Source organism: Schistosoma mansoni, chromosome 1 (assembly GCF_000237925.1).
Source record: "Schistosoma mansoni strain Puerto Rico chromosome 1, complete genome".
In the NCBI taxonomy this organism is placed as follows: domain Eukaryota; kingdom Metazoa; phylum Platyhelminthes; class Trematoda; order Strigeidida; family Schistosomatidae; genus Schistosoma; species Schistosoma mansoni.
The window spans coordinates 43,729,240-43,754,790 of NC_031495.1; the positions used below are offsets into that span (position 1 = coordinate 43,729,240).

Consider the following 25,551-nt stretch of genomic DNA (forward strand, 5'->3'; position numbering starts at 1 on the left):
CCTTGTGTAATAAATTCCATATATACCAAAGCTACTCACAAAAATAACTACTCTGTATATGTTTGTGCTACACCAAAGTCTAATATTGATTTAAAACAAGAATATTTTCAGGCCAAATTAAATATAAAAAAAATATTTCAAAAACAAACTAACCACAAAAATAACCAGCATTGTAGCTGTGTCTGTTTATTTGTGAGATATCAGACAAAGCCTTGAATCGATAACACATGATAGATTTGTTTACCGTATATCCAAAAAAAAATTTTTACAAGTTTTTTTCTTTATAAACAGTGCAAAAATTATGTGAATGAATATACTATGACTAAAAAAAATTAGTTACTAATTATAACCAATGCTTTATTATATTGCATGACATAACTGTGATTATAAATTCCTAACATTCGATAACATCCAATATTAAATCGTTTTATGAACCAACACATAGTACACCTACGTTCATATTGACTTATCAATTTAGTGAAAACAGTTATAGACTTTAAAGCCTATAATAATTGACTAGATAAACTTATCTCTATATACAGAATGATTTTGAAGTTGGAAAAAATCTATCACATACTGGAAATTATGATTGATTCCAGTGCCTAACATCTCGAAATTAATCAATTTACTTGATCCAAATATTTTTTTTATTTATTTAAACACATAAATATTGGTACAAGGAAGCACCAGATACATATGTGTCACATAAATTTCGTTTGATTTGTGTGGGGGCTAGGATACTGACCAGGTGCCCAAACTGAAACAGGTGGTTTTCCCAGGGGGCCACACCCGGAGTCTTTGACCTAAAGGTCTGATCCACAAGGCAGTGGAGCATCGTAAGGAGATGCAGACCCATGGTAGCCGGTGACCAACGATTGATTCATACGCCATTTGTTCCATTAGGATACTGGAGCCCATGTACACCATTGGTTCGGAATCAGGGTTTTCCAACTCCCCTAGGTGAACTTTCCGTGTCCACCAACCCTTTTAAAGCGCCGGACATTCGCTTTTCGTCCTCTCAATTTCGTAAACAACACCCCCGCCACGAGAAGGTGAAACGCATCGCTATCAAGATTCCTTTGCTCGGTTTATGACTACAGAAGATTGGCCTAAAAACTATAATGATTTGTATCCTGAAGGGTGTTAAGGTCAATTCAATATCGTCAATAGGAAGTTCAAAGCCTAGTTAGGGTTTATATGTTTATCTTACGGAGACCAAACAACAATTTCATCCAGTTGTGATAAACTGATGGATTAATGAAGCTTAATAACTGAATAAAGATTTGTACGCTTAACTTTGAGGTACAATTCAGATGCAAGGATTAATGATATACCTTGGCTACAGAAACTGAAGTTTAAACATGTTTGGAAGTCGAAAACAACTGAACGATCATTTCAAGGATGTGTTAACTCCTTTGAAAAACGAATATGCATACATGAGGAAAAATTGCAATAAATACATTTAAGAATTCCAAAGCATTTTTACAGATGTTTATGTTTATCAATGAGTATATATACTGGTTATTTACTGTGATTCCTCTGAACAAAAAAAATTATACAACAGGAGCTATCTAACGTGTGATTGATCGGTACAGACAAGAAAGAACACAATTACTACTAGTAATCTGACCAAAAGAGAGAGGAAGCGAGGAAAAAGTTAAGCAATATACGCATATAAATAGATAAAAATATTCCTGTTGAAGCAAATAAAATAATATTTTTGCAAAAAGAAAGCAAACATATGGACAGTAATACATACATAAAGTGGCTTTAGAAATCAGACAAAAAAGCCCAAGGCAAAATCAGTAAGATTAAATAAAGGAAGAAACAAAAAATACAACTTTGGTGAATTTGGAAATCACATAATACTGCCTTCACAAAAAGGCACTAATTAACAAACAGGAATGATTGAAAAAAAATACCAAGTATGCAGTTTAATCAATGATAAGTTAGTCTTTTGTGTTTAAAAAGTGATAAAATGTTTGTTTATATTTTCATTAAAAGTCTTAAAAAACCCGTAAATGAACTATGGAAGACACTAGCAAAGATTTGAGAAAAGGGTGTTTAAAATGAAGGATAGATAAGGGATGAAATAGGGCCACAAATAAAAAACAAACATGTAGGTATACTTTTTTTACAATATCCCGGTAACCATATCCTAAAAAAAGATACATATGGGTAAACGATAAACGTTTACAGAACTACACTAAGTGTGAATAATAGTCAAAGTTAGAGAAATTTAACTGATCTGCATCTAGAAGAGGCGGACGTTGTTTAGTTGGTGTAAGAACTGCTTTTTCCCTGGTGAATTCTTCATCGAAATTTGAAACATCTTCAGGACCAGACTAGAATTAACATCACAAAAGAGAGAGACACGATCAATCAAACAGTTTGAAGTCTGTTGAACTTAACGAAAAATATGACATTTGTATAAGACTTCGGAGGAATTTTTAGGAATGAACACAACATTATACTCATGTATGCAGTTAATGAGGAACCAATATTACAAAAATAATAGCTTATTATAGTTGATCTACTGTGTTTAAAGAGAAAGAACTATAATAATTGTTACGGCATTCAAATGAAGCGATAAATTTTTATCTAATATTCAATATAAATATCAAATAACTTACAACAACAGGAACAAATGGTGGTTTTATTTTTTGTGCTAACAGAGCTTGGAAATCTAGTTTACGGAAGAATGGTTGTCGTTTAATTTCTTCTGCATCTTGGGCTGAAGATCCTAGACGCTGTGCAGCATTCCGACGAAGCAGGCGGCCCATTATTAACTTAGCTTCCATGCTTAAATAATTAGGGTAGCAAACGCTTTTATTAACAATGCTGTCAAAAATTTCTTCCTCACTTTCGCCAGGGAAGGGACACTAAAAACAGAAAAATGATTGTCACAAGAACTTTAGAAAGTTTGAATTTTCAACATTCAGACCATTTGTGGTTAACAACTAAAAGCACCTAACCCCTAACTGATCAGAAGATATCTAAGTAAACATTAACCAGACGGGATTTAAAACAGATAAAGAAACATTTTAGACCAAATAGCTTAACTAGAAAGTTTTATTATGCTTACTTCGCCGACGAGCATCTCGAAAATGAGAACACCCAAGCCCCACCAATCTACAGCACGTGTGTACGAAGAATCTGTGAGAACTTCAGGGGCCAAAAATTCTGGAGTTCCACAGAATGTGGAAGTTCGATCATCTGGCCCCATGCCTTCCTTACATAAACCAAAATCAGCCATCTTTACAAAACCTTCCGAATCCAACAACAAGTTATCCAGTTTCAGATCCCTGAAATTCATTGGTATAAACAAATAATGATAACAGAATTTACAACAAACAGGCATGTACAAAGTCAACATGAAAGATCTGTATCATTTATAACAACTAAAATAAAAGTCCCTTTCACATAAAAAAATGTTTAATAGTCATCGCGAAATATTTTTTGAGTGCTAGAACATTAAGCAGTGACAGTAATATAGTAGTATTTAGTTCTCCACAGATTTCATGAAGACTCGGGTTATTTCAGCAAGAGAGAATACGTGATAAACCTACAGGACTTTCAGCAGGATTCAATTACCGGTGTGACTATGTTCGACCTCGCAAACAGAGACAAACACTAAGTGAACAGCATTAAAATGATTCCAAGTAAATTTTTTTAACTGCAACTATACAATAGAAATAACGAAAATCTTACACTTTCAGTGACATCCAAATGGTTATTGTATTACCAAAAAAGGCGAACTATGTTATACAATTTGAAGAAATTCGTCATAAATTTCTATTTACATAAGAACATATTTTGTCTCTTCGAGAAACATTTCACAGTGCGTGAACTGAAAAATCAGACCAAAGCTTCCAACTTGACAGGAAGTATAAGACCCACGTTTAATGTTCAGTTACATTCATCAACAAAATGAACTGAATTTCGCTGCTGAAGACAATTAACTATCACGGAACGTATATACAGGGCTTTTTGGTGATAGCTTTTAGGTAGATATAATTTTCAGTTCATTCATTATCATTCATATAACGATCAATATCAAATATCTTGAATTCAATCTACACTGTAGACATTGTTTCATCTTCTGTTTGCATCACCAAATATGCAAAGAAAATTTCTCCCCAAATTTATATTACCAGTCAATCAGAAACCTTAACTAGTCTACAATTTCTGAAGTGGTAAACAGTCAAATTTATATACTTATGAACATTTTAAACAGAGGAATTTCTAAAGTATTATTATTTTAATAGTTGAGATCATAAGTCAATTGAAGCTAGACCATCACGGAAAACCTGGAAGCACTGGATGGCCAATTCGTCCTATTGTGGTACTCCTTAACAGTGCGCATCCACGATCCCGCCTCGCAAGGTTCGAACCCAGGACGTATCAGTCTCGCACGCGAGCGCTTAAACTCTAGAGCACTGAGCCGGCATCCAACGGAGTTGATGTCTAACTCCAACTATTAAAATTACTATAATATCCACAAAAACCCCTTCTGATATTAATCAACATATGCTTGTTAGTGACTGGCTGAAAGAGGTATTTCCTGCAGTTCTAGTGAGAAGCAGTGACCAGTGAAGCCCAACCAGGTCTGTTGTGAGATAGTAACTCACTGAAGACAATGGTGGATGTGTCGCTTAATTTCGTGGATCGGTTGAAGTTAGACATTAACACCGTTGGATGCCGGCTCAGTGCTCTAGAGTTTAAGCGCTCGCGTGCGAGACTGATAGGTCCTAGGTTCGAATTTCGCGGGGCGGGATCGTGGATACGCACTGTCGAGGAGTCCCACAATAGGATGAAACGGCCATCCAACGCTTCCAGGTTTTCCATGATGGTCTAGCTTCAATTGACTTATGATCTCAACTATTAAAATTACTATAATATCCACAAAAAAACCCTTCTGATATTATTTATTTCTTACTCTAATCTGAATATTGATGTCAAACAACAGTGAATAATGTTTGCTTGTTATTTGTCATAGTTAATGATGTTTACAAATTGGTAAGAATTTTTGTCAAAACCAATAAAATACAACTAGACAGTAGTTAATCATTCAACACGGATGACCTTAAAAATAATTCACACTGCTGATTGTTAGTACGTTTATACATAAACAAAAATCAACTACCTTGTTAGATCAATCAGACTAATGGCCAAATCACAACTTGATCGATAGAATTTGAACAGCGCGAAAAACAACAAAACCTAACATTGGTTTTATTACAGTTAAATAAATAACCAGCTTAGTTACTAGATTGTGTGAATTTATCTTGATGAACCGGTAAATACTTGTTCACTAAGACTCAAAACTAATATTATTTTAAAATGTCTAATAATAAAATTAAAATGTATCATATTAAAATGATTGATAAAACTTTATAACTTCATACGTATTCAATGAAAGTAAGATTTGACATAAACAACGTATTTGAATAATGTGAATGAAGTTTTGGATAAATCTAGATAGAAAAAGTAACTTCATACAGTTGGTTTTTATAATTAGACTGAAACGATTATGATTAGGACAGGATTTGCACAGTAAAATTAATCTACCTTATTTATGTTACGTATTTCTCAAGGATTGCATGAACACTGAATGAATGAATAAGTAAATAAATGAATAGGCATTGTATAACGCTAAACAAACTAGTAAATAAAACACTAGGACACCAGAACCTAGAAATTAAACCTATCTTAGTAAGGTAATGAGATGTATAGTAATAGATGAGTAAGCAATCATGTAGGAAGTTATCTGAAGTATGTTAGTTACAGTTCAGTTTTAGATAATACACTATCTTCGCTATATTGATGATCTGTCTGAGTTTAGTGGCATTTTACACCATTAACTTAACTGAGTGTAAATAAGAGAAAGTAAAGTGATGTATCATATCATTACAACGTCTATTGGGAACCAGATTTGAATTGGTGACAGATCATAATGGTTTTTAGACAAAAATAATGATGTTTCCACTATCTGCGAAAGAATTAACTTAAATTGAAGAAAATCGAGTGAGTTCTCTGGAATTACAGAAGAAAAACACGGTACATGGAACACTAGTAGACGTTGATTCTTATTCATTTGTCTCCAATATATGATATCCCGTTAACTGATTATTTTAGCAACCCGATTCTCCCTACTGGTACCATGAATTTACTTAAGAATATTCAAAATCCAGAACACCAGTTGTCGGGAGAATGCATTGCCAATAAATACTAAAATCCATAAGCACTCAGGAGGCAAAGCATACTGGGAAGTTAGTGAATGTGTGTGTGTAATAACTTGAAATATCTATGAGTGCTAATCAATTGTGGGTAATTTATTGGTTGTGTATGTGTTTACAACCAATGGGGGAATAGAGATTAAGAAAAATAACAAATTGATTAACTTTGTAGGTGTCATTACCAAGGTTTGACTTGATAATTTTAAATAAATTAAGCATTTGAATAAACTTTTATTCATAAAAATAATATATATGTAATATCCCAATGAGTAGAGAAATTAAATCTATTCTCTGAAGAAGTGGCTTACACTGAGTCACGAAACGACAAAAAGCTTTCGTTTTTTTACTCATTGGTATACATACAAATATATTATTATAACTCATTTAAATAACCTATTTTTCGTAAATAAACAAAATCAAATGACGTAAAATTAAGACTGTAAATGTGACTATAATGAACAGAAAAATACAAATGTGATTACCGGTAAACAATCTTCTTTGAGTGAAGGAACTCGATACCTAAAACAACACAACCAGCATAAAACACAGCTTGCGGTTCTTTAAACACATTTTTTTGAATAAGTGACATGAGATCACCACCCTGTGCATACTCCATCACAAACATTACGTGTTCCTATTAATAAATGAAAACAAAGAAGTAAAAACCAAATCATAGCTGACCAGAAGTAACAATAACTGGAAATCAATACTAATTTATACCAAAAGAAATAAAGTTGAGTTGATGTAAACCAACACAGCAAATAGAAGTCATTTGTAATATATAATAAACGTAAATATTAAATAAAATTACTTGAATTACAATATATTTTAACATTAGTAGGTGTACAAAAGGCACAGATTTACAGATGTTATCCCCGGATGACTCATTCCAGTTGGTTAGAGAACGTTTAATTTGAAAATTTTCTTATATAATCTGCTCATTAAGTCTTTCGAGAGGTGTTGTGTAAAGCAGTAGTTTTGTGCGAGAGAGGTGGTAAAGTAATTAAATTATTCAATTTGAATGGTAATTTTTGTAGACAGATTCAATAAGTGAGCTATGAGAATTGTTTATAAATTTTTCGCAACAGCTTATTAAAAAGCTTCAAACAATTTTTCCTATCGATAATTTTTTTTACAAAAAACTTATCTCAGTTCCATCCCAGGTCTTCAAAGTCAAGCTATTGAGCTCACTTTTTGAATGTTTCCAAAAACTGTTAATGACTTCCAAGCACTTAGTCATATCCCAATTCATGAATGTCCCCAGTATTTACATCATTTCTCGTTAAGTATGTTTTGGTTGACTTATTGGTTGGCATGTTCATTGACTTGTGGTTGCTTGTCATTCTTTCCAACGGTTAGTAAACTGAATTTAGATCGGCACGTTTGTTGGCTAGTAGTTTGCTTGAGAGCTACTCCATATCTAAACTCGACACTGTCCATTCAGTCGTCTCAAAACACATGAGTGACGTTCCGAAGACACCTGCGATCGAATACTAGTGAACGACGAATATCCCCTATTCTTAGTGCTCGTGTTCCACGTCCGTAAAGTGGAACAGAGTGAACTGTTACACAACAAACTCGTCCTTTTGTTGGCAGACGGATGTCTATTCCAAGTTACAAGTGAAGCAATTTGGTAAAGCCCACTGAGCTTTCTGAGTCCGTACCGAGATTAAGTCATACACCAATTCAGCAGAGATTATGAGACTTTCATGATAAGAGAAGTGGTCAATGCGCTCCACCATGTTACTTAATAGTTCAGGCGTTGGCACAGACCAGTCATGAAACGGGAGAGAATCGAATCCTAAACATGCTAACAGTGCCACTCAAGAGACTGGATTTTGTTTCCATCTTCACCAGATACCACTATGTCATCTGGAGATCCTAAGTCAATAACTGGATTTCCTAATAAAGGATCAATTCTTTAAGAGTTAGACGATGGAAGGATTATTTCCAAAGAATTTTATGAAGTTAAGTGAAAATGAAAAAAGTGAAGCTGGGAGCCTAAACAAGGTTGATGTACGTCTTTGATACGGCTTATTGAAGCGCCAGATGGCTATTGAATCTGATATTTTATATAATAATATTAGTCAGCCTGATTCCTGTGGTTGTCACAAAAGGATTTTCGTTCTCTCCTGTAGATTTGGACGATCAGAGATCAAGACCATTCATATGGGATTATGTCCAGTCCCCAAACTCTTGTTAGTATGTCAGTAGATGTAACTGTTAAAACCGGACCACCATCCTTGGAGATCTTTGAGGTTAATCTATTAGGATCCACTACTCTCCTAGCTTTTGAATAGCAACACCTTTCCCAGCCTCTCTAGCAGTTGGGGGAATTAAGTCGATTTTCCATCCACACTATTTACAGAAGTAGAAGCGTTGAAAAAAAGCATAAAGAAATAATACTGACCGACTAATATAATATCTGAAAATATTTTGAAAACGCCGTACTTTAAACATGGTTTTAATTAAAGATGAAATAACTAGTAGGTTCCTAATATGAGAGTTGAGTTCGTCTTATTATGCAATAAGCTAACAGGTAAACCAGAGACCGAGTGGAAATAACATTTGTCACCACTTTCAGTGTGAATAAGTAGAAAAGGGTGATAACTCAAGTTGTTTAAATGAGCATTTTGGAGCAGTGAATGAAGATTACTTAAATCAAAATAAGTTGACCTGAGAAATAATATTTAAAAAACAACAACTGGAAAAGTATTGCGCATAGGTGATAATTAACTAACATCTTGGGGACAATACGATAGAGGAACAGAGAGACAACTATTGATCATCAACGAAACTAAAAGATACAATATACGAAAAACTGAAACAGAAAAGGTAAGCAGTGAAAAAGTAGCTCTCACTCTACATCTGTGAATCACTGAATATAAAAGTAGAAAACACGAGTAGGCTACAAGTACTTGCTCACAAGTGTTTCGGAAGTACTGTATAGATATGGTGGATTAGAAGTAAAAAGAGCAAATATACTAATGAGATTATATATCTTCATCAACTGAGGTGCTTAGGACATATGCTACTTAGGTGGAGCCATTTGGAATAAGTATAGCACACAGACCAGCAAAATCACTCAAATCAATCTTTTGCAAACCAGAGGATGAAATGATAAAGGAAGAAAAATCGAATATCATCTAAAAAATAAATCGTTTCAACCGCGAAAAACACTACGTTGAACAAGGTGGATGCCCCCTTCACCGTCTCCTGCACGAACACCAATTAGCAGTCAAACGCCATGACATATCCTCGCTAATATCAACGGATGTGGACAACCGTGGACACAAATTTGACTGCAAAAATGTTGAGATCTTGGATAAGGGGAATACTAAAAGCATTAATGTATTTTTAGAAGCTTGGAACTCTGGTCAATCAGAAATCAACAAACACATTCAAATGGATTCAATTTACCAACCTATCAGAAAAATCATGGACAAATATACGACCAAGAATCAAACCCATGGAAGATGAAATCAAAATAGAGAAGTAGACAGTGACAGGTTAAAGGTTAACAACAACAACAACCAATCAAGATCGAGGTCCACAATACAAGCTGTGAGTCATATGTGGAGGAATTCGAACACTTCATTGCTACTTGAAGTTTGTGCTGATGGTGTTGTTCAAAAAAACAATGAAGGCTCAACGACCAAAACGTCTAGCTCAGAGAACAAGACTCCACTTGGATCATCCACTTGAGCGACAAATCTCCACACGTGCTACGTATACTTAACCCCCACATAAACTAATATGCAGTGTTGGGTGGCATAGAGCAGGTTGGAAAATAACTGGAAAAGAACAGATTAAGATATGATACCAATCTATTATGTCTTGATCATGTGGATAGGTTAAAACTTACAGATTGGGACCCGTGCAATACTCATAATCCATATTTGAAAATGGTGGATGTTATAACCGAGAAGTGGTTGTAGTGGCTCAGCTGAATGAATTACCTATATCTATCTAAGTATCGTTCATAACTAATAATTCTCTCATCTGGTTTCTTTCTTATGTACTTTGTCGTATTTTTTATACCCGCTGCAGTTCAAATCCAGTGTTCTCTATTCCTTTTTTGTTGATATCCTTTCTAGTTGCCCTCATGTGGTGTGACAAGCTGAAGCAATACACATTTGTGCAAGATTCTACATGGACTATAAGTAAGACTAACCGAGATATAAGTGAAAAATAGGACTAACCTTTGTCTGGAAGCAGGCAATCAAGTTTATGAGGAAAGGATGTTGTGCATCGGTAATGATTTGCAAAATGCGTTTTTCTGTCAGTAATGTATCGACCTCATTACGAAAGATTATCTCCGCCTTCTTTAAAGACTTTATAGCATAGTACTTATTATCTCGGTGGTATTGAGATAACAATACTTTGCCGAAATGACCACGCCCAAGTACGGCTACAGTGCGGAAATCAATCATACTGAGTATTGTTGTGGATTTATTTGATGATACTATGAATCAAAGGCAATCACAAACAATCAAATTAGCGAAAACGGTAGAAATTTTGAAGATATGAGAGAATCAATAAAGAGACAAGTGTAAACTTATTAATATGTGCTATGCATATTGAACTGAATATATAATATTATTAGAAAAAAAAAAGTAACCTGCGGGTGGTTGTGTTATGCACAGCAAACAGCTTAAGTAAACTTTAAAGTAAGCAATAACTATAAGGCGGAAATAATAACTAATGTTTCAAGTAAACTGTGGTCGGGTATCCAATCACTTTCTACTATTCATAAACTTAGAAACCGAATTCGGAAGCAAAAAAAGTTATGAAATATGTGTTTAGAATGCACAAGTAATTGAGATTAGTATGTTATCATTAATCGCAAGACCTGGCTTGACAGTCCTAAATAAACCGAAAAATAGATAGTTTGATTGCCGGTTATCTAATCACTGAAGAGAATTTTACAAGATTATTCATCTAGATCGCACATTTAAGTCGTTTTTGCTACTAAGTTATTTAACGTGAATACCACTAACCTAACCAAAAGAGTAGATAGCCTCAAAAAGTAACCTTGAAGTTTGATATGTTTATTGATTATTACTCATGAAAATCAATAAAAAACTTGGGTGCACTAAAAATGAACCTAGTTACGAACAGAGCTAGAATACAATCGGAACATTCTCTAATCCGATTATCTCAAACAAAGCCAGGTAATGTACAAAACTTACATTCACTAAAAATTTCGGATGGTGCAGTACGCGGAGACTCTGAAGTAGGAACATTTTTATTTTCTTTTTCTGTTGATAATACAACAGGGCCAGAATTAGATCGTTGCACATCCATATTAATATAGTCTGCAGTGCGAGAATCGGCATCCTTCTGACCTATAGATATCATTTCCGTAGTACCAAGGTCTTCTGGACTAGCGTAGTCCGAAACACGGGGCACAGTAGGAGGTTTGCGGGAGTTACTATCCGTGTCATATTCGATGATAACTGGCGCAACATCGTAGTCCGGCGAAAATGAAGAGCCGATTCCAGTAGCAGCTGCATGTTGAGGGGATGTTGATGAGTAGTCATTAATGTCATCGGTCAAAAGAGACTAAATGAATCAAAAAATATTCGGACATTTTATAAAATATCTTAATCCAAGTTCAAGAAATCTTATTTTCAAAAGTAATATCAGTTATGATTATTAATATAGATTAGAAATAAGGTATAAAAACAGGGATACACAAGAAATAATAATCTAAGGATCACCAAAGCAACAATCCAACTGTGTGAAAAGTTAAAAGAAAAACCGGATCATAATGATATCACTCAACACCAGTATATGACAAAAACAAACATATGCAACTTTGTTCGGGTTATTATTATGCCATGCGAATTTGCAAATTAATGTCAAGAAAATTTAAAAACAAAAAGGTTTTCACATTGAATTTTAGCTGCCTCATCGACCTTCTTATCGTGATCCAGCAATTTGTATAACGGGTTGAAAAATTCCCAAATCAATTTAGACACTCACTTTTTTACGTAGGGTTTTTATTTCCTTTTCAGTTAATGTAATATTTTTTTCCCGTAAAGCATCTGGTTCACGAATAATTGTAACTAATGGACGCTGTTGAATAATCGTATCAGTGATATTGACTGATCTGGTGGGGAAGGCAGATGGCGATTCTCGATATTTAGAAGTATTTAAATGAGATTTGCCATTAAAAGCCTACATATATGCAAGCAAATTCAAAATAATAAAAACCTAAAAGACTAAGGAAAAGATTGGTCACCTTAATAATCATAAATAACAAAAATAAGCAATAATCTATACACCAATATTTTTGACCATCAATATCATCATTTGATCATTGAAAGTCTCAGCGATCTTCACAAATTTCCAATATGAAGTGATTCTCTGCGATAAATACATTCTCCAAGTTTAACATCATCATAGTGCAAAAATAAAGGCAAAACATAGCTTTTTCTACTTGAACAGTGAGTAATATACATTTATGGCATGCTAAGAATCATGCAAAGTAAGCTATGAAACTGATGTTGAAATAAAAAAATCGGTTCACAACGCCATGATAAAAATATGACATAACAGTGGCTCAAAATTAAAATAGCTATGCAATATAAAGCAGAAATTAACAAATTTAGGAACTTCATCTCTATAGGTATGGTAGAAAACAATCAAAGTCTATACAAGTGTTCTAATTATTTAAAGAACAATAGATTTATAATTATGGGTACTTTAAAACACTACGCAGAAATGTAGAGCTGTCCATAACAATACGGATAAGTCGGTGGGATTACGAACACATTTAAGCCATATCGATAATTGCGGAACTTCGTACACCCCATTTATTATTCACAGAGGAAGTATTGAGGAAGTAAAAAAACTCCACTTAAAATGGTTAATGATGTAAACCAACGAACAAATAACATAGTTTCACGAGCAGGTCAATCGTATGAATAAATCTCATGCCGAAATACAGTAAAGTAAACTCTTTTTAAAAGTCCTAGCTAAGTATATTCTCTACTAAGAAATAATAGAAAATTAGTAATCGGAAAAACAAACAGAATATCATTAGATCTCGTGCAAACCTTAGTTAATTTAAATTAACACACCTTTTCATAGCCCAAAAGGAAATCAACAAAACGCAGATATTAAAGTAAACAAAGTCATTAGCCGATGGAGAAAGAACAAACTTAACATAAACAATGACTTTAATAACTATTTGTCCTATCAAACACAACCTGTCCCATGGAATGTATCGAACTATGATAAATAGGAAGTACTTTACAGTGTTTATAAACGCTTTTATATTGGCTTCAGTTTTTCATATTAACTTACATCTGGTTGCATAATAAGTATTAACACACTGGTTTAAGATATTCAGGCTCATCATGACTTTGGATGGAAGCCTCTGACACTACAAGACCATGTGTTTGGAAAAGTCAGTCGGTTTTCAGACAAGACTCGGAATAAAATCAAGAGAAGATTGTGCTGTAACTTTTACTCTAAAATTTCACTATATAATCCTTATAATCATCGGCAATACGATTTCTCTCCTTTTTATGCCTCTAAATTTTTTTATTTTATTCTAACGTAGCACATAACATACAAAAAGATTAGGAAGAATTTTCCAAATTCACATGACAATCAAGGTTGTGTAATGACCCGGCAGAATTGTGACTCTACGAGTGACTGGTGCTGAAGAATGAATTTCCCTGGTGGGTCAAGGATTAACACTCCAGGTGACATTAATCGGGTCAAGTTAACTACCTATGAATATGGACGAGTTGTACGTATTATAATTTGTCATATAAAGTACCTGAATCGGTCAAATATTCATGTCGAAAAACATATCAGAGTGCGTTCCAGTGTTTATTGTACTAAGCTTTAAGTTGCAAAACGAAACATTATACAACAGAAAGGATCTATAGAAATAGCTTACAACATAGTCCATCGTTTTATTGGAATTAGTCAACTATAAAAACACAAAGTATCTATATCTGGTTGTCATAATAGACCATTAATAACTTGGTTAACACAAATGCGTATTACTTTTTTTGAACAGTGAGTAATATACATTTATGGCATGCTAAGAATGATTAATATCATTAACATGTTCAAATCATGTATAAATAAAATAATAGTAAAATTCACCTGATCAGAAACTGGTGAACCACTAAGAGAAGTATTAAGCTGTTGGAAGCGACCCTCCAGACCATGCATCATTACAGATCCTGAAGATCCGAATTCTTTTGAATGGTTAAGTGTCCATGAACCACCAATAACAGAACGATTCATTTTAGATAACTGACCGCTTTTAAGCAAACGAGTCCATAAGGGTATATTCATATCAAGTTCATTAATACGAGGAATATTGTTTCCTTCATATTAATAATATAAAAATAATAAACATGACTATAAGATAAAAATGTAAACTGAATCAATTATCAATTACAAAACACCTATAAAATATTTAGAAGTTATTCATTAGTTAACCAATAAAATATACAGTTATAACTATGATACAAGAGGATCATCATAAGTGACCCATAGGAAAAAAACAATCCTCATAGGTGCTTATGGATGTTAAAACACGTTGGTACAGATATATACATAGTTAATTCACAGTCGTCGTATAAAAATATAATTCAAATAATCATATAATGAGCATCAAAATCTACTCTTATGTTCGAATCTATATTAACATTCATCATGGAATATTTAATCAGTATGAGCAAATCGACACGGAAAAGTAAGCTCTAATCATTTTTAAAACGAATAAATTGCCTTTACAATATGTCAATAAGAGACGATGGTAAATTAATCTGATTATAGTTATCACTTCGCTCAGAAAAGATAAATTCAGCGTAAAATCAGAACAGATCATATGACGATTAAAAATTACTGGCACGAGTCGATTCAGTTAAAGAATCAAGAACAGGTTCTTCTACGTGTAATGTATGTCAATGATGTCATTTCCGTATCAGTGGGAAAGTATGAAAAAGCAAGTTTAAATCTGTGACCTAATAGTTAGAAAATTGAGTCGTTAAACTATCCAGTCCTTGTCTTCGACATGAAAGCAGAAATGACGTACTATAAAACAGTTATCATTAGAAAAAAACATTCTTCATGGGCTACAGTATGTCGATTAAGCAAAGAATCCAAAAGGAGTAAACTTCCTTTCAGTTGTGAGATATATGCAAATATAGATAGAGGATTAATTAGTTTTCATTCAGGTCATCGAACATAGATACAACCAACTAGAAAGTTCAAAAGGTATATGGGTTGAACCACTTTAAAATGTCACTGAAAGAAGATAGTTTACTGACGCACACCAATCGATCCGGTCTTTAGAACCGCTTAGATGATAGTAATAGTTTCTCCAAAATATTTAAGACTGAGTCACGAATAAAAAATTGTTCCACTTTACTGATTATATCATTTTGGTTTAATGTATATATCAGCATGCATTTATCAGCTAAAAAAAATCTAGTTCCAAATATTTGTCGAAGACTATTGGTGACTCAAAAGCATATATATTTTTTTAATATGTCATAAAAATATATCATAGGGTGTTCGACTCAAACAACAACAATAAATCTAGCGAACCACAATTAAAACCCTTAGAATAGAACCTTATCAAACAGCATACCTTTACGCTTGGAAAATAAGCGTTTCTGGCGATGTAGGCCGCATCGAGGCTTAGACAGAAGAGGATCAGAGAATTTAAGGACAAGGAAAACTTTCCCCATTGGTAACATTGGAAGCATTACAGAACGTGATTCGCCACCAAGTAGTTCTTCAAGGCGTACATAACTACGATGAGATTTGAAAACAATTTTATTTGACCAGTAGAAAAATTCAAAGATATATCAAACTTTAATAAAAGTAAATGACATACTTTACGGCTGCTAAAACCCACTCTAACCCAGAACCAGAATCCTCAGACAAGCCACTTTTGGATAAAGCAGAGGACCCTGAAGCACTGGTAGAAGAGCTTGGAAGAAACATACGCTTCCAGTACACCTGGACTTCCAGTTCTTTGCCGCGATCGATATTAAATGTAGTCTTCGAGTCCCAACACTGCTGATTAGGTTGCCGCCAAGGTGAGTCCCATACACGTTTATGATCAATCAATAAAGAGCATCGAACATCCACTTTAAATAAAAATGAAATAGTTTTAACAAGCAGGAAATGCAGAAGGGTATATATATAGACAAATAAATGAAGCAGCGAAGAGACGCATCACCTGAGATTGTTAACAGGGTTAGTAAACAATAATATGTCAACAGTTTCCAATAATTTCTGAACCTATGGCTTCAATCTTGCTAGATTATAGATAGACTATCTACCTGATAAGTTTTATAGGTAAAAAACAAATTTGCCACTGTTCTAAAGTGTTATGTGGTGATGTTGAAGTGACAACACAAAACAATCGGAAATTCCGATATCTCAAGACACTTGGAGAATTCATGAGTTAGAGCTGACATCTATGGAAAAGAACTGACGTCCTGTAAAGTTAATTGTGTTCCATAAAAATTAGTTGATCTAGTATAAGACACCAAGCTAAACTATTGAAACCAACAAATCTGTAGGATCATGAACATTATCTGAATCAAGGATTGTTGATTGTACATTTGAGGATCAAGACCCTGAATATCAAAGCACTAGTGCTATCTTGACGTGGTGGTCGGCTTGCCTATCGTGATGACTCAACCGAGCTATTCTGACTGGAACATATGTTCCTGTAGGTCCTACTACGACAGGCAGGTCGATTGGAGAACGGTAAGGCTAAAAGCAGTAACTCAAGGTCTGAGGGCGAAGTCGTACCGTTGACTGTAAAGGGGTGTGACAGCATCTGCAGCGATGCTGCATCTTCACAAGGAAGGGCTTAGAAAAGGTCGACCCTAAAAATGTCACACCTCACCTTACCTCACTAATTTCCGTCTCCGGTGGTAAGGCCCTCTCAAGAACGGAGCAAACACGTCAAAAACCTCCCACAAAATGGCCGTGCGCGACCGGCCTCAAGCAGTTGTACCTTGGACTCTGCTGTCACGCTCGCAGGTTGCTACGACCAACATTAATCCAACTTCCTATTCAGGTCCCTCAAGAAATACCCTTCCACAATGTGGGCAGCCGGGAAGTGATATCAGCCTATGTGTAGACTACCTGGTTGGTATCCGCGAGATGACAACAACCGATGGTTAGAGACTTTGAATGACATGGCTCGAAATCGTTTGCATTGGCGAAGGTGCTTCCACCCTTTGTGTTCTCCCAAATTCTAATCTTCTGAATTCTTCATGTCCCTTTCTTTTTTCTCTTCCCAAATTTATTTCAAACCCTGATCTTTCGGATTACTGCCTGTACTTTTACTACCTCTACCACTATGGGATTTGAATCGACAACTGCATCTCTGTGCTAATGTGGTATGGCAACTCGAACTGATGTACGTACGAAGTTCTACGTTGTGACTGCATTACAAGGACTATATGAAATTTAAAAGTGATTAACTCACCATGTACAACCATAAGTACTCGAATTAAAGCAACACGAAGTTAGGTCTAGTGATACGATCCGGCTATGTAGATGTAAAACTACAACTTAGTGGTTGAAGGTCAAGTCACTGATCCACAGAAAAGACTGAACTCCCCATAGATCCCAAAACCTAAATTAAGAGTTCACATAATACCTTTAGTTAAGTGCCATTTGCACAAAACCCGAAAATTTTCGAAAATGAAACTTTGTAACCAGAAAAACATCTAGTGAGTATATCCTTTATATTACTCAATTTATTGCTTGAATTTTCATTATCAATCTGAAGCCTAAACTCCTCTTTCCATAAGTAAACAATGAGTAAACTCAAACTAGCGCCTTTACTGTCGGGTATAACAGTAAGACTGACCAAAACACATCCGGTGAGACCTTTTACGGTAAAATATCGAAAATCAGTTTATGAATAACCTACCCCAGTGATTCTCAGATGTGCGAGATGTCATAACTGATGGAACAGAGTAAATTCGGGTTGTTGATGTGCCAGAAAGTTCATTATTTACAATCTCAGCTGGAAAATGATCAACGATATCCTGACAACCTAAGCAACGAACCTCCAAACTTCCAGTGATCGCAGTTGGTGGACTGGGAATTAACAATGAGCTATTGCCATGAAATGCAGTAGTATTACTCCAAGGTGAGGATAAAAGTACAGCCATTTCAGGGTCATCGACAATAGAAGAAATCATATCGGGAAAATGTGTTGGCGGCGGTCTCTTTAAAAGCGGTTTGATTGATTCTTGAAATAAATAAAGTCTATGGAGAGATTCGCGAGCCTCTTGTAACGCCTATAGAAAAACAATAAATTGTCGAACTGATAAACATTAACATATTACTGAGATTTGATATATGAAAGCATAAAATCCTATTAAATGACCTAGGAAATCAACTTGCAGATCTACAGTTACAGATTGAAATAGTTCCCCGTTCACGTATGCTCGGAAAACCGGATAGTACAAATCGTTTAGTGTCGCAGTAGTCTAAATACCTGATACTCAACCATTAGATCACAAGTTTAAGCACAGACTAGCTACTTCAGTTTAGATTATTAAGTAATACGGGTATATCTCACAGTAAGCGAACTTATCTAACATTCTATGTGTAGCTCAAAGTAAATATGTAAACGAACTAAAGTACTTAGATAACTTCCGTATTATAGATACTATCCACTTTACCTAGATGTTTAGGATAGTGTGAGAAAATTTCAGATTACAATTATACGATTTCATACTAGATGTTGGATATTGCCAAGACTAAGTTTCTGAGTCTGTCTTGTTTTTACCTTTATTAATGTCGGGTTCAGTGTTCTCAACATAATTTGCTTTTCGAGGATTTGACTTCGCTGTACCAATATGAAATACGACAAGCTGAAATGATTTGCAATTTCAGTATGAACTACATTATCTCAGTTTGTACGTTCGCTTCCGTTAGGTGATTAGTCTATAGTGAAGGTACCGGGAAAACTATTATCTACGTCTTAATAACGTATCACATGCTGAAACAAAAAAATGCTGTCAAGTATAAAGGACTTTGGCGAAATTCAGTGAGGACGGCAGGTTCAGTAAAGATCTTCAAAGACTGTTGAAAATAGTTCGGTTAACTCCGATTCTCTTAGAAACTTATCTGGCCAGCTTGGAAGACACAGACGTTCAATTTATATCATTAAAAGCAAGACAGTGATCATATAACCAACTTCCTATCGTTTTTAAGAATACAAGAGAAATTTTAGTCAACAAACTAATTAGATGTTTGTAAATAATACGGTTAACTATATGTGACAATTATTAGAGTAAGTGTCCGACACTAATTATATATGAAATATTTGTTGTCTCCATATTACTTCATTTCCCATGTACGTGGAAACTTATCCAAAGACATGGTTGAATTTCTATCCGGTTTCGTACCCAATGTTCATATTTCTACATTACAACTCGGAATAACATCACTCATACAAAACTCTTAGGCATTAATCATGTTTTTGATTTATTGGACAAAATTGGATTGTGGAATTATCTACAGCATTTTGTCTAACTTTGAGAATATGCATTGAGTACAAAATATCAAAACGCCTCAAGAAGCGTTACAGCATAAGAATACATAACTTCATCACAGAGGAAGGCATGGTTGCCCGATTAAACAATTTCCCTTCAACTTTATTCCCGATAAAATCCTATAGATATTCCTGAACCAGGTATTTGATATTGGTGTAAGGCTGTTACTTCCAGATAAAATAATTAACTCCAAGTAAATGAATAACTCATGAAACAACATTGCATAATAGCAGACAGTTATGTTGTATTAAAACTTCTTGGGTCAATACGATTATGTTTGCGGCCCTAGACATTACAAAACTCAGTGATTTGTAGTATTAATAACTATCTCTTCAAACTAAAAGTCATTGGGGATCCTTTCGTACTTTTATTTTACTTTCTGTATATACAGTAAGATATATTTTACAACAAATGAAATTTATGCTCGTTATGTTCCGACTTGAACTGTGTTGGTAAATTTCAGGTGGCTATCAGGACTCAGTAGCTAAGTGGATAACGCGATGGTGTTTGAAGCGAACGGTACTGGGTTCGAATCCCAGGGTGAACATCAACTCTGAGATGCAGATACACCCAGCTGATGAGTCCTAAATAGGACGGAACGCGCGTCCTGGATTCCACTGCTAGCAATGCCCATCTTTGCTTAGAATGTGTTGGTCAATGTTTTGCTCTAATTGTTATACAATTTTCTCTTCTCTACTGCTTTTAAACGTTATTTTGTTTTCTATGATACACTTATTGGTCATTGATTCCCGGTTACCACTTCAATTATATACACTCCGACTCATAGAGAGTCGTCATTCACCCATAGATCAGATTTTTTCCTTTTCACACGATTTTCGACTACTGGAGCACAAGCAAAACCACTATTACCCAGTGACACTAATTGAGTAGAACAGTTATTAAACGTGTACTGAAGAGATCATTAACCGACACATTTCTTCTATAATGAGTAGTGATATCAGAAATATATTACCGCTAAGAACTGGAATAGTCTTGTTTTTCTAGGAAGAAAATACGACATACTGTGGCAGAAATATTAATTAAATTGGTATGTTATTTGTTAGTCAAACTGAAAACCCATTACTTCACTAAGTACTAATGATTTATTGTATCATCACGTTTAGTTATTCCTTATTACTATGGGATACAAACAACAAAGATTAAGTATAAACAGTAGCATACTGAACCTGAAAATGTAAATAATCTACGCTGCACGTTCAAAATTAGGCTCAAGGCTGAGTAAGTATTCAACAGAAACATATAATGCGACGAAATATAGTGGAACAAATATGATGCACCAGACATGTTCCTCACAATTATCTAAGGCAATCATAGTGGCCTGGCACAGTGGGAGATCTATTCTACCCACCAATGAACACTACATGTAATAACACAGCAAAACAAATTAGCACAAAGAAAAATGAGAATATTCAATGGCGGCCAATTCACTTTACGTACTAAACAATGATATAGTGCCGCCTAATAGATTCGTAAAGAACTGTCGTACTAGAATATCCATAAGTTTTGTTGTCACAAAACTACGTATACGCCGTGAAAATGATGAGTAAAATTGCTAGCCGCTTCGCGAAACATCCTGCTTATAAGCACTGAGTTTCTACAGGCTCCCTACAACTCATAGAAGCACTTCGGTTTACTTCGGCTAATTACGAGTTCGACGATAAACGAGAGTTGTTACTCAATAAAACTGTGCAATGTTTGAGAAAAGACCAAGAAGCCTGGTGATCAGAGCATGCTAACGAGCTGTAAGCAACCGTTGCACCTGATAATTGCCGGAAGCTCTCTCAAATCAGCTAAGTCATTGGCAGCAAGAGGTCTGATGTGAGTGAAACAATCTGTGAAGCTGAATAAATGCCGACTAATAGCATCTATTGACATCTTGGATAAGGAACAGTCCTGTCCTACATGACCGGTGATGACCGATCCATTAAACGATCAGGAAGTCCACAAGGACCTCCAGCTCTCGAAGTGCTACAAATCGCCTGACTTACCTCCGGCCCTTTCTAAAGAGGGTGGCGACCTTCTGGTTATGGAATTGACTGAGTTGTTCGCAAATGTCTGGCAATGAGAGTGTCCCAACATCGCGGAATGAGTCGATAGTTGTTCCTATCTTTAAAGAGGGTTCAGTTCACTTATGCGACAACTATCGGGAGATAAGTCTATAGTGAAGGCAAACCCAGGTGGGGATAACCAATTTATTGTTTGGTAATAAATTCGTTGAAAGGAGATCCCTTCGCTGAACTTCGTGTTTTAATTTTGATGTTTAAATGGGAATTATATACCAATTTATTGTTTGATACAAATTGTAGAGTTCTTTTGTTTATGTTTCTCTTTCTGTTTTCTTCAGTTTAATATTCCCAACTGCTTCTTCCATTTCATTATTATTATTATTATTACTATCACTTCACACTACTTTCCATTCATTGTTTTTTATTACACTTGCTTTTTTCCATCTCTTCACAACCTTACTTTTGTGCGATGCGTAAATATTTTGGTGTCCTCTTCCTTGTGCACATGTTTATGTTTAAATAAATTTATACACAATAAATTTTGATTATTCAACAGATAACACTGTATTTCTGGTATGCAAATAAACTACGACAATTATATTGTCATACATTTCGTAGTTGCTTAAAAAGGAATATGTTGGGATCTGTCAAAAATGAGATGACGTTTTTGTCTTAGCTATACCAGTCGTCAATGACCTAAATACATTGAGGGATGGAAGTATGCACAAGAAAAACCTTACCTGTAACTTTCTAGATTTGTCCACATGAATTTGGTTGTCTAAAACGGCACTAACAGCCTTCTTACTCCCCACGAATAAAGCTCTTTCAACTCGCAAACGGTGGGCTAATTCCATTACTTTATCCTTCCATATAAGAAAACCCTCTTGATTACTTGAAACAGAAGAGGCTGAGTTTATGGAGCCATTTGGTTTAGCTGTATCAGATATATTTTCCGAACGCGATCCAAGGGGCGAGGTATCTGGCTGAATGAAAATTGGAAACCGATAGGTTACGCAATTGCAATGAGAACATAAATAGTCAACGATAAAGCAGGATAAAGTAATGGTGAGTTGCTAAGACTGAAATCTGATAAATTTACTTTAAAACTTTATAATCGAATATAGGATAAAATGTTAGATTCAGAATAAATAACTTAAATGTCCCATGACTACCGAAACCATGAAAACATGTTCATAGAATCCAAACTAGCTCAAAACTGGAATATATTCACGCTAAAGACCAAAAAAAGTTTTACATTCCTCTTAAAACCGGATATAATTAATACTAATCTAACACAATCTTTACATGAGATTTGGAATTTCATCAGACTGCGAGTGTTTACTGTTAAATATCACTGACTCATTACAACTTTCCGAGTAACTTAATTAAGATTATTTTTATATTCAAAAATACTCATAGCCATTGACTCCAACTTTGGTTGGGGTTAGAACAAAGATCAAGCTCAGTAGACCAAAGACATCCTGTCAACCATCACAGTACAAGTTTGAACACCACTAATGTTACATTTAACTAGCTAATTAAAAGTCCAGTGCCTTAAACTGAATGTATAGTTTAGCGTATGACTATATACACGTCTACGGAGCCACATATATTCAAATCTTATTTCTGCAGCCGATGAAATAGATAGTAGTGGTCAACATAAAAGATGTTTTCGGAACTGAAAGAAAATAGGTGACAACAAAGACTCAAAAACTAAGGCACTTTCGAAATCGTAGTTGGGCAATTACCTTGATTTGATGAGCCCGATTAAAAGGTTTTACAGTAATCTAAGTGCTATTAATGTCACGACGCAAACTGTGAAATTTATTTCTCCAGTAACCCCTTGTATTAAAACATCAGGTGTTTAGTTTACGTCACATAACAGTTATTATAAGAACATTCGATATAGCGAAAGGAATCAAGTGTAACAAAGTCATGTCCGAGTATTTTTAAACCTGTTATCTCATTAGGGCTAATAATATAAATGGACCACTGTAATCTATTGAATGTCACGGATAAATTTTGACCCACAGGTCACAGAATAGTTGGAAGTATGATGAAAACAAAATGAAAATGTTTCACAATTCAATAGCATTCAGTAGTACATGTAAAAGTTGGAATAAAGAGGACACTAAATTAAAAATAAATTCTTGCAATTTTTTAACAACAAGAAGAGACTGGATGGTTCACTAGACTTTACGTTGCTCTAGAAAAAACACTAGTCTACAGTGAACACTTACAGCCAACATTGAAACTAATTATATGCAAGCTTAAAATATGATTTCAAATCACATAGTGATAGTTAGAAAACCAACGAACCAAATACAAGCGTCACTAGATAACAGACATTAGCTGTCTTGCTCAGTCAGGTGTTCTTAACCGATTGAATCTGGTAAAAAGGCTCGAAATTTCACGGAATCTAGCACAGTGCTATGTCCATAACTGTCACGCCAGAATACTTGGTCTCCCAATAAAACAAGTGCTAAGTGTAAACTACATGGTACGAAACTAGAAACACATGTCCACAAAGATACTAAAAGTTATGTAGGTCAATTACGAAGTTCATGTATGAAAGGTTTAGAAAAACTACCACCATATTAAAACAACCTAAGACCAAATGCCATTAGAACTGGGCACTAAATATATTAACTACCAATGGTTATAACTAACGCGAGTTGAAGATTGTACGAACTACAAACTATACTAACCCAGACTATTAAAGCGCCGACAGATGAACCCATATTATATCATTCGCCTTTGAGTAAAATAGGTATAAGGGATTCCTATTCAAGATCACTGGAATAGTAAGTCGTGACACAATGATACATGAACGAAACATCGTGAACTGGTGAAAAACACAGTAAATCGACAAGTCCGTGATATACAAGTATATTATTTACTACTCTATAGTTCCTTGAAACAACTTATTACAGATCATGACAGCAGTTATTTACCTGGTAGAACCCTTCATTCATTTGCTTGACGCGAATCATCTGATTTCGAATAAATCCAATTTTATTATTAGCATTCTCATATTGCTTTCTAGCTTCTTCAAGAAAATGACGAGGACCCGATTTGTACGTTTGGATCAGACGCTCTGCTCCACTGCGAACCTAGGGTACGCCAGAGATCAAAACGAAATAAAATCTTAATACCTGTAGCTCTATATCCAACGCTTTTTGAAGCTCCGTGAGGCGCTGCTCAATACTGTCACCACGATTGGTTGATTTAATAACAGCACTTTGTTGGTCTGCAAACTATATTACAAAAAACAATAACTACCGAAACTGGGTTGACAGTGTTTTAGTAAGAGAAGTGACGTTTCCAAATCGCGTATATCCTCCGCAAGGTCTTGAACATCACTGTTAATACTTTTAATAACCGCTGATGTAGTGACTCGACTAGATTTCCGATCCAGTGTATAGCCTTCTTTGGGCCCAGCAGAATTGGGTCCCGTCATAAAATCATTGCTCGAAGGTATGACAGCAGATACACTTTTTCCTGCAGCATCTCGGAGCTTTTGAACCCCAGCTTTCAACTTATATAATTTCTGTAAATCCAAACGCTTGGAATCAAGCACATTCTTTAGTTCTTCAATGATGGAGTGATAAGGCAATTGTGGACTGATTTTGTAATGAGCAGCTAGTTCACGAGCATACTCTTCATGCTCCTAAGAAAAGATGTGAGCTAAACTGGAAAAATTACCAT

General features: G+C 34.9%; 1 protein-coding gene and 1 non-coding gene across 2 annotated transcripts; one reads left to right on the plus strand and one right to left on the minus strand.

Annotated features, from left to right (window-relative positions):
- Positions 1-2,095: 2,095 nt before the first annotated feature.
- Positions 2,096-25,551, minus strand: Smp_160760 (serine/threonine kinase; the record flags this gene model as incomplete). Its single annotated transcript, XM_018794525.1, has 15 exons — positions 2,096-2,345; positions 2,634-2,882; positions 3,086-3,305; positions 6,722-6,873; positions 10,442-10,704; positions 11,432-11,804; positions 14,370-14,596; positions 15,868-16,031; positions 16,192-16,372; positions 18,181-18,553; positions 22,584-22,826; positions 24,798-24,956; positions 24,999-25,093; positions 25,126-25,513; positions 25,549-25,551. 15 exons carry the CDS (start codon positions 25,549-25,551, stop codon positions 2,202-2,204), a joined length of 3,234 nt encoding a protein of 1,077 aa, XP_018648929.1. The 3' UTR covers positions 2,096-2,201.
- Positions 20,295-20,361, plus strand: Smp_tRNA_01684_Pseudo_TTG.1.1. The gene has a single exon. It is a non-coding gene (tRNA).